Raw genomic sequence first — 9,561 nt, 5'->3', positions numbered from 1 at the left:
ACATGCTGGCAACATCAACACTGTCACCTTTTAAAATATTTGACAAAAGCTGCAAACAATAACATCTTAATTTTAACTTCCTTTTCTTTATTAAAAACGTTAATATTTTTAAATAGTTCACTGGCCATATATACTTCTTTGTTTGAGTTGTCTATTTTTGTTCTTTATCCATTTGCCCATTTTTAGATCTACATCTTCAGTAGAATGTAGCAAAAAAATTCCTACATTATATATATATTAAAATTGTGGGCCGAAACCGGTTTGGCTCAGTGGATAGAGCGTCGGCCTGCAGACTGAGGGGTCCCGGGTTCGATTCCGGTCAAGGGCATGTGCCTGGGTTGCGGGCGCATCCCCAGTGGGAGATGTGCAGGAGGCAGCTGATCGATGTTTCTCTCTCATCGATGTTTCTAACTATCTCTCTCCCTTCCTCTCTGTAGAAAGTCAATGGAATATATTTTTTTTAAAAAATTGTGGTTTTTGAGCCATTCAGTAGTTTTAAACATTTGTGAAGTCAAATTATCACTACATTAGCACATTTCTTCTGTCTTCAATATCTTATAGGAAAATCTCCCCTCCTATACAAACTTTATGAAAAGACAATTTTTTGAACATCTTTAATGTGTTAACAAAATCCATCCAAATCAAATTTTATAAACAAACGAAAGCATTTTTTAATGCTATCATCCTACATTTTACAAATAAAAGAAATACTTATGCATGTTTGTAAAATGTGTTTTTACGAAGATCTGGGAGTGTATTTTTTGCTAAGATAAAGTGGCTTTTCCTGGGGAATAAGAGTGGGAAAGACAGTATGGAGTTTTACTTTCAGTTTCATATGTTCCTATATTAATTAATATATTTTATCAATGAAAAAGACTATCCCAATCCAAATATACAGACAGGTACTATAAATTCATTATACATATATTTTTTAATATGGAACACTTCACGAATTTGCATGTCATCCTTGTGTAGGGGCCATTATAATCTCCATATCGCTCCAATTTTAATATACATGCTGCTGAAATGAGCACTACATTTTTCCCTAATATAGTTATAGTTTCTGTTTTTCCTTCTAAATCCTTTTGAGATTAATTTTTCATATGTTAGTCAGTTGGCCTAATATGATTTAGTAAAAGATCCATTTCTCACTAACTTATAATATATATCCTTCCAAATACATAATTTTTTGTTGTTGTTAATCCTTACCCGAGGATATTTCTCCATTGATTTTTAGAGAGTAGAAGGGAGAGGAGAGACAGAGAGAGAGGGAAATATTGATGTGAGAAAGACACATCGATAGGTCGCCTCCCAAACAAACCCCGACCAGGGCAGGAGATCAAGCTTGCAACCAAGATGTATGTGCTCTTGATTGGAATCGAACCCACAACTCTTCAGTCCTCGGGCCATGCTCTATCCACTGAGCCAAGCCAGCTAAGGCTACTAAATATATAATTCTTATGTACATATGAGTCCCCTCCCCAACTACCAGACACTTCCACTGAACTACCTGTTATAACTTAGGTAGCTTCATTTTAGCATCTGTTAGGGCAAGACCCCAGCACTCCACCCTTTCAAAATTTTTCTTGGTTAAGTTCAAGCAATTATCCTTTCAGATTACATTTTAGGTTCAAAATGAACTTAATTGTGGGCTTTTGCTGGAATGCTACCAAACACTATCTGATTTGAAAATAACTGGCATTTTTTTCAATATTGATTCTTCTAACTCAGGTACATAACATATTAATTTCATATTCATAAAAAAATGTTTGTGTGGCATATTGAAGTTTATTGCTAGGCATTATTTACCAGTATATGTAATATATATATTTTTTTCTTTCTTTTTTTTTAAGATCCCCAGGTGATTCTAATGTGAAGCAAAATTTGATGATCACTGAACTAGACAGAACTTTAAAAAATTTTTTGCAACTATTTCAGATTCAAAAGCAATCACTTACCTGATCGACATCACATGCAAGTTGAAGTAGCACAGGAAAAGTTCGCTTATAGAGTTGGTACATAGGTGGGGAACCCTGACCACCTTCAGGTATTTGAGTGGCTTTGCCCAACATAAACATAACCATGCTATGCAAAAGTTCACAAGCTGCAACCTAAAATAGGCCAGGAGTTCAAAAAAGTTTAAGTTTTCATGTTAACAAGAGAAAAGTATTTATAAATGATACTCAATTTAGAAAAAAACTATCATGCCCAAATTATAACTTAGCTGGAAGAAGCACTTCTTATTGTATAAAATTAATGCTTTTCTGTTCACTTTGATCTTTAACCAAGAGTTAAGAATTGAAATTTAAAAACTTTAGGCAATGGGACTAATACATTCATAAGAAACATACTTCAATGCTGCCATATTGTGGAACTTTGCTTCATTTGTTAGCACATTTTCAATGATCACTACTACAGTGACTATCTGAAGCATTCTGAAAATGCACAAGTTATTAGAAAAACTTGGGATTATATGTTTCTAATCTCCCAGCTTGAGAAGATGATCGAGCACATGAAAAATCGCTGTTAAATGCCCTTTGTACTATATTTTCTAATATAAAGTTTCTGGTATATTAATATTTTTCCAGGTTATTATCTATTAAGATGATTTATGTTTAGCTTTCATTTATCAATGATATCTTCTGATAATTAAGTCATTTTCTAATTATTATATTACAGAAAATATAAAATTAATAATATTAGAATGGCTGAAATATATTATCTATTCCCTAAGAAATATATGTCTTAAAACCAATAGACTCTAAATAATAGTGAAATGAAAAATAAAAGTACTTTAGTTTGTCTGTCACTGGCTGAAAGAGCTAGTTCCGTAACCCGAGGCAGGAATATATCCAGGTAAATGACAGGCTTCATATCCATAAATGGTACTGAAAAACTGAGTCTTTTTTCTCTATCCCATGCTACATATTTCTTCATCATTTCATCTGAGGATGCAGCTGTTAAAAAATATTAAGAAGAGCGTGCTATTTTCATTCAAAACAGTCTCATACTAACTGCTTACAATTCATTAGTGAAACCAGAGTATTTTGTTATACTTTTAAGTTAAGCACTTTATTCATTATTCCTCTTGTTACTTCACACATGTAACTACAACATTAGAAATCACTCGGGCCATACTATTTTTGAATTTAATTCAAAGTAATTTAATTAAAAGTATTATTTTTAAATAAGTCTAATAATCTGGGGTGTTGAATTTTCACTTTCAGCAAAGACTTAAGGTAATCTGTGGAAAAATTACAAGTAAATAATACTCTTATTAAAAATCTCTTTAAAACACTTATTTTGCCAATATAGGCTGTTTTTTCCTACATAACCAAAAGTCACTAGTATATTTAATATAAAATTTCAAATGTAAAAATAGATGAATTTTTGCTAAACGAAATGTTAATTCTCATTAAAAACACTCTAAAAATATCCAAAATTAAGAATATCATGTTTAAAAAATATTGAATTCCTGAAAACACTTAATATAAAAACTGCGGACTGAAGGGTCCCAGGTTCGATTCTGGTCAAGGGCATGTGCCTGGGTTGCAGGCACATCTCCAGTGGGAGATGTGCAGGAGGCAGCTGATCGATGTTTCTCTCTCATCGATGTTTCTAGCTCTCTATCTCTCTCCCTTCCTCTCTGTCAAATTAGATTGTTTCAAAATGAAAAATATGTTTAATAACCAAACTAGAACATTTTCCCTGTTACTGTAAAAAAATTATTCAGATCGCATGGTACAATCAAAGCACTTCATTAGGCAATTATTCTTTGTAATATAGGATAAACATGAGAATATACCATGATCTGTATACATCTAAATTAAAGGGCAAATATATCTATAGGGGTTAATTTATTTTAATTAAAAGTTCATTTACCTGTTACAAGATTTTTGCTTACTCGCCCTCCTAGAGTGCCAAGCATTTGTACTACTCTAATCCTTACTTCTTCTAAGGACAGTGCTTCATTCTGCAATGGAACAATCACATTACATGTGATGATAACTGAGTTAAAAATTTAAAAGATTTATGAGAGGAAAGAAAAACAAGTTTACAACTCTTTTTATTGTTCATATTCCCAGTGGTCCACTGTATCCTCCACAGTACTACTGTTAATTTTATTGCAAATTCATGAAAAGAAGAAACATCTCTTCTAAATACTCTAGTTACATATCCATTTCCTAGGCCAGCGATTCCAAAGTTTCAGCAGAACCTGTCACACCCTTAAAAGTTACTAAGGATTCCCCAATGAGCTATAATGTTGGTCATATTTATCAATATTTATCATATTAGAAGTTAAGTCTTAGAAATTATTTAAATAATGATTTGACTTTAAAAAACTAAACCCATTACATGTTAATAAATGACATGATTTTAGAAAAAGTAACTATACAGGCCATGGTTGGTTTGTCTCAGTAGATAGAGCGTCGGCCTGTGGACTGAAAGGTCCCAGGTTCGATTCCGGTCAAGGGCATGTACCTTGGTTGCGGGCACATCCCCAGTGGGAACTGTGCAGGAGGCAGCTGATCAATGTTTCTCTCTCATTGATGTTTCTAACTCTCTATTTCTCTCCCTTCCTCTCTGTAAAAAATCAATAAAACATTTTTTTTTAAAAAAAAGTAACTATACAGGATGGGCAAAATAGGTGTACAGTTGTGAGTATGCAAAACAGTTTATTCTTGTATTATTATTTATTAATTATTGTATTATTTTCCATATAAACAACTATAAACCTACTTTTGCCCCACCCTGTATTTTCCAAATAAACAAACAGAAACCTTAGAAAGCGGCATTGTTTCACATTTGTGCAAGTTATTTTCTGGCTTGCTAGAAGACAGCTCTTATGACATGTTAGGGCTACAGTTGGAGGCTATAGAAGGAGGGAGTCGTATTTTGTTGTTCCTTTCAGATAGCTATGACTATTCTTTGATAGTACACCAACACTAACAAGTGCTCGTTCCTTAAAGATTAGTTAAAATGAGGAATCAGAAACTTTATCAACAAATTTTATGCACATTAAAATCCATTGGTTTATCTTGCACTTTGAGTGGATTTTTTACCCTTGCATGATTTCGTAACATAATAAATTGTTCATCTGAAGTTACTGGTTCACTGGGTTATTGATATCTACCAAATATTGAAACATTTGATTATATATGCAAAAAAATCACTTGTTAATATTACCACAAATGTCATCAGAACATTGCCAGGGGTGCTTCCTTTTGTTGTTATTGTTGTTGCCAGTACTACAGATGCCCCCCAATTTTGCCCTTCATCAAACCCCTCCCCTCCCCAGGCCTTCCCCACACTATTGTCTGTGTCCATGGGTTATGTATATATGCATACATGTTCTTGGGTTCATCTCTCCCTGTCCCCTGCATCACCCTCCCCACTGAGGTCTGTTATTCTATCCCATGCATCCATGCCTCTGGACCTGTTTTGTTCATCAGTTTATTTTGTTCATTAGATTCCACATATAAGCGAGATCTTGTGATGTCTGTTTTTCTCTAACTGTTTCATTTCACTTAACATAATAGTCTCAAGGTTCATCCATGCTGTCACATTCCATTGTGTAAATGTAGCACAGCTTTTTTATCTACTCATCTACTGATGGGTACTTGGGCTATTTTCGAATATTAGCTATTGTAAATAATGCTGTTATGAACATAAGGGCGCATATATTTTTTTCTGATTGGTGTCTTGGAATTCTTAGGATATATACTCAGAAGTGGGACTGCTGGGTCAAACGGCAGTTCCGTAATTAATTTTTTGAGGAAACTCCATACTGTTTTCCACAGTGGCTGCACCAGTCTGCACTCCCACCAGCAGTGCACTAGGATTCCCTGTTCTCCATATCCTTGTCAGCACTACTGCTTTTTGATGTATTGATGGTAGCTATTCCGGCAGGTGTGAGGTGATATCTCATTGTAGTTTAAATTTGCTGATCTATCTGATGATTAGTGACTTTGAGCATTTTGCATGTCTTTTGGCCATCTGTATGTCTTCTTTGGAGAAATGTCTATTCAGGTCCTTTGCCCTTTATTTAATTGGATTGAGAAAAATCTTTTAAGTATTGAAGAGCTGTCAAGTTCATGGTGATGGTTATAAGTTTTCCAAAATTTTAACTTTCTTCTTTTTTAAATACATTTTTCTTGATTTTGGAGAGGGGGGGAGAGGGAGAACGAGATAGAAACAGCAATGATGAGAGAGAATCATTGATTGGCTGCCTCCTTCCTGCATGCCCCACACTGGGGATCGATACAGCAACCCGGGCATGTGCCCTGACCAGGAATTAAACCATGACCTCCTGGTTCACAGGTCGACACTCAACCACTGAGCTACATCGACTGGTATGTCTGTCATTCGTTCTTTCAAATAAATACGGTGTTCTTGAAAAAAGGTGGCTACATTAGTTCAAAGCTCAAAGAAAGCATCACACAAGTGCTTTTCCTGAAGACAACTGTCACAATTCACTATGCAGCAGATTGCTTTAGGCAGACTCCCTGTTTCATCACACAGAATATTTAAAAAATGGGTACTTAAGGTTCAAAACTTAATAAAGTGCTAAGGAACCAACAGTGTTACCCATCATTACACCACAGTGAAAACATCAACAAGTAAAAGTACTGTGGCCTAGCACTGAAATCACCTGGGGTGCTAGGGAGCAGAGATTGTGTATCTACAAAGAGATTTTATTTGCAAAACTGGAGATAAGCTCAAATACTTTCATGTTTTATCAATATGTGATCAAATAATTTTTAAAAATTAGACAACCATTTCTAAGATCATTCAAGTCTCTCAATCAAAAGCTATCAAAAATAGTAAGGTGGGAAGAGTTTACCCCGGAGTATGCATTATCAATTCTAGACAGTAACATTTTTTCAAAATTTTATACTACAAAGCAACAATGATCCAAACAGCATTATATTGACAGAAAAACAGACACACAGACCAACGGAACAGAATTGAGAGCCCAGACATAAATCACATGTATATGGGCAAATAACTGTTTATCAAATTAATAAATTAGATTGAGAGGGAGGGAGAGGGAGGGGGGAGAGAGAGATTATTCCATTTATTTATGCATTCATGGCTAACTCTTACATGAGACCTGACCGAGCATCAAACCCACAACTTTGGTGTATAGGGACGACGCTCGAACCAATTAAGCTATCCAGCCAGAGCCTGGACAAATAATTTGGGGCAAAGGAGCCAAAACATGCAATGAAGAAAAGAAAGACTCTTCAGTAAATGGTGCTGGAAAAATGGGAAAGCCACATGAACAAGAATAAAACTAGACAGCTATCACCATACACAAAAATTAACTCAAAATGTATTAAAGATCTAATTATAAGACCTGAAACGATAAACAACATAGAAGAAAACGTAGATAGTAAAGTTATGGACCTTGGTCTTAAAGAGGGTTTTATGAACTTGCCATCAAAGGCCGGGAAAATAAAGGCAAAAGTAAATGAATGAGACTACATCAAACTAAAAAGCAGAAAAACCATCAACAAAATAAAAAGGGACCAACCAAATGAGAGAAGATATTTGCAAACAATACCTCTGGTAAGGGGTTAATATCCAAAATATATAAACAACTCAGCAATAAAAAACAAAAAATCCAATTAAAAAATGGGCAGAGGAGAACAGTCACTTCTCTCAAGACATACAATGGCCAACAGACATGTGGAAAGATCCTCACCTTCACTAGCTATTAGGGAAATGAAAATCAAAACGACCATGAGAGCCCAGCCAGTGCTGCTCAGTGCTGGAGCATCAACCAATGAACCAAGAGGTTGCTTGTTTGTATCTCAGTCAGGGCACATGCCCAGGCTATTGGCTCGATCCCCAGTATCGGGTGTTGCAGGAGGCAGCCAATCAATGTTTCTATCTCTCTATCCCTTTCCCTTCCTCTCTCTTTCAAATTAATAAAAACACATTTTAAAAAAATACTACCATGAGATACCACCTCACACCTGTTACAATGGCTATCATCAACAAAACAAGTAATAACAAGTGTTGGAGAGATTGTGGAGAACAAGGAATCCCTATATTGATGATGGGGATATACTAGTAAACTGATATAGCCACTATTGAAAACAGTATAGAGCAGCGGTTGCCAACAGGTGGTCCGTGGACCACTGGTGGTCCGTGAGGTCCAAAGGGTTGGCGACCGCTGGTATAGAGGTTCCTCAAAAAAGAATAGAGTTACCATATGACTAGGTGTCTACCTGAAAAACTTGAAAACATTCATTCATAAAGATACGTGCGCCCCTATGTTCATTGCAGCATTATTCACAGTGGCCAAGATGTGGAAACAACCAAAATGTCCTTCAATAAATGACTTAATAAAGAAGATGTGGTATGCACATACAATAAATAATCTTCAGCCATAGAAAACATGAAATACTGCCATTTGCAACAACATGGATGGACCTTGAGAATATCATGCTAAGTGAAGTAAGTCAGACAGAAAAAGTCAAGAACCATATGATTTCACTCATATGAAGGATATAAAATTGAAAACAACAAATGAACAAATAAGACCAAGAGACAAACAAAAACTCATAGATAACAGGCAACAGTATGGTGGTTACCAGAGGGAAATGGGGTGGAAGGAAGGTAGCAAAGGAAAAAGAGGGTCAAATATGGTGATGAAAAGAGAGTTCACTTTGAGTGGTAAACACACAGTGCAAAATACAGATGATGTATTATAGAATTCTATACCAGAAACACATATGATTTTATTAACCCATGTCACCACAATAAATTTAATTTTAAAATATTTTCTAAGTTTTTCAAATTTTAATTTTCACTTTATACCTACATACTAATCCAATTTTCTCTATTTACATCATTTTTTCCAATTATATTACAAGCCATATCTGAAAAATGCTATCAATAAATTAACATGATAAAAAAATACTGACATGACTTGAACTTGACAACATTATATACTTAACACATTGCGGACGGATCATGAGAATTCTTGTGTTTTCTGTTCTAAGGTTTGTGACCAATCACAAAAATTCTTCAAAAAGATATCAGCACGTAAGAACATGTAATAAATAACTTCAAAATGCAATGGGTATTTAATTTTAAAGCGTGCCTTTAACATTTCTATAAAACGTTTTTTGTACTCGTTCAACAGAACTTATCTGGCCACTGAGTAAAGCTAGCAATAAAACTACTGGTCCGCAATGTGTTAAGATCCAATCAGTAAATAAATCAATCGTTCATAATATCAGTATTCCCACTGTTTTCTGATTTTGAACTAATTACTTTTTATTATCCACTAACTATACTTAAAGATGGAGACAAACAGGAAAACAAGATCAAGACAGTAAACTAAATAATTTAGCTACACTTTTATTGCTAAAAATATATTGAGATTATTTCTATGCCGTATTCTAATTTATATGTAACTCTAAAATTTTAAATAAAGATTTTTACTTTCACAAGCATTACAATCTGATCTTTGCATTATTTAAGGTAAAGAAAATACAAAGGATTTCTTACTGATAAGATGTTCTTTGTGTCTTTCTGATGCTTCAA

General features: G+C 34.6%; 1 protein-coding gene across 1 annotated transcript in view; it reads right to left on the bottom strand.

Annotated features, from left to right (window-relative positions):
• The window catches only part of PRKDC (protein kinase, DNA-activated, catalytic polypeptide), a gene marked incomplete at its 5' end in the record, with an annotated part of 202,177 nt that overhangs the window by 144,068 nt on the left and 48,548 nt on the right, over positions 1-9,561 (bottom strand). The window contains 3 exon segments of the mRNA XM_015568649.1: positions 1,959-2,111; positions 2,794-2,957; positions 3,883-3,973. Coding sequence (XP_015424135.1) covers positions 1,959-2,111; positions 2,794-2,957; positions 3,883-3,973 — 408 coding nt within the window.

Source organism: Myotis davidii, unplaced genomic scaffold (genome assembly GCF_000327345.1).
Source record: "Myotis davidii unplaced genomic scaffold, ASM32734v1 scaffold452, whole genome shotgun sequence".
NCBI lineage: Eukaryota > Metazoa > Chordata > Mammalia > Chiroptera > Vespertilionidae > Myotis > Myotis davidii.
Note: the sequence above shows the minus strand (reverse complement) of the source record. Positions and strands in the feature narration are given on the sequence as shown.